Below are 449 nucleotides of genomic sequence, written 5' to 3' on the forward strand. Positions count from 1 at the left end.
GCAGGAGAAGCTGGCGCGGCTGCACTTCGGCCTCGACGGCTGCGTGGAGGAGCTCCCCGAGGAGCAGAAGAAAGCGGCGGCCGACCGGAACCTGGACCAGCTGCTGGGACACGTGAGTGTCACCTCCCTCGTCCCCTGCTTGGCCCCGCTGTCATGGCCAGCATCCCCCCTAGCCCTGGCCTCCATGATGGTGCCTCAACCTTGTCATTTGCCTCCTGCAGCTGGAGGAGCTCAGCAGCTCCATGTATCCTGGGCTGGGGGTGACGGTGGCGGCAGTGACGGTGGCAGCCACGGCGGTGACAGTAGTGATGGAAGGCGATGGCGGCGATTGTGGTGACGGAGATGGTGGTGGTAGAGGTGGTGATGATGGAGGTGGCAACACTGGTGGCAGTTGGCAGTGATGGAGGTGGTGGTGCTGGTGGCGGCTGGTGATGGCGGGGGCAGTGGAG

General features: G+C 65.3%; 1 protein-coding gene across 1 annotated transcript in view; it reads left to right on the top strand.

Annotated features, from left to right (window-relative positions):
* Positions 1–449, top strand: part of CCDC28B (coiled-coil domain containing 28B) — a 21,484-nt gene that overhangs the window by 915 nt on the left and 20,120 nt on the right. The window contains exon 3 of the mRNA XM_014946436.1: positions 5–112. Coding sequence (XP_014801922.1) covers positions 5–112 — 108 coding nt within the window. The remainder of the gene's footprint in view (positions 1–4; positions 113–449) is intronic.

Source organism: Calidris pugnax, unplaced genomic scaffold (genome assembly GCF_001431845.1).
Source record: "Calidris pugnax isolate Ruff unplaced genomic scaffold, ASM143184v1 scaffold113, whole genome shotgun sequence".
NCBI classification, from domain to species: Eukaryota; Metazoa; Chordata; class Aves; order Charadriiformes; family Scolopacidae; genus Calidris; species Calidris pugnax.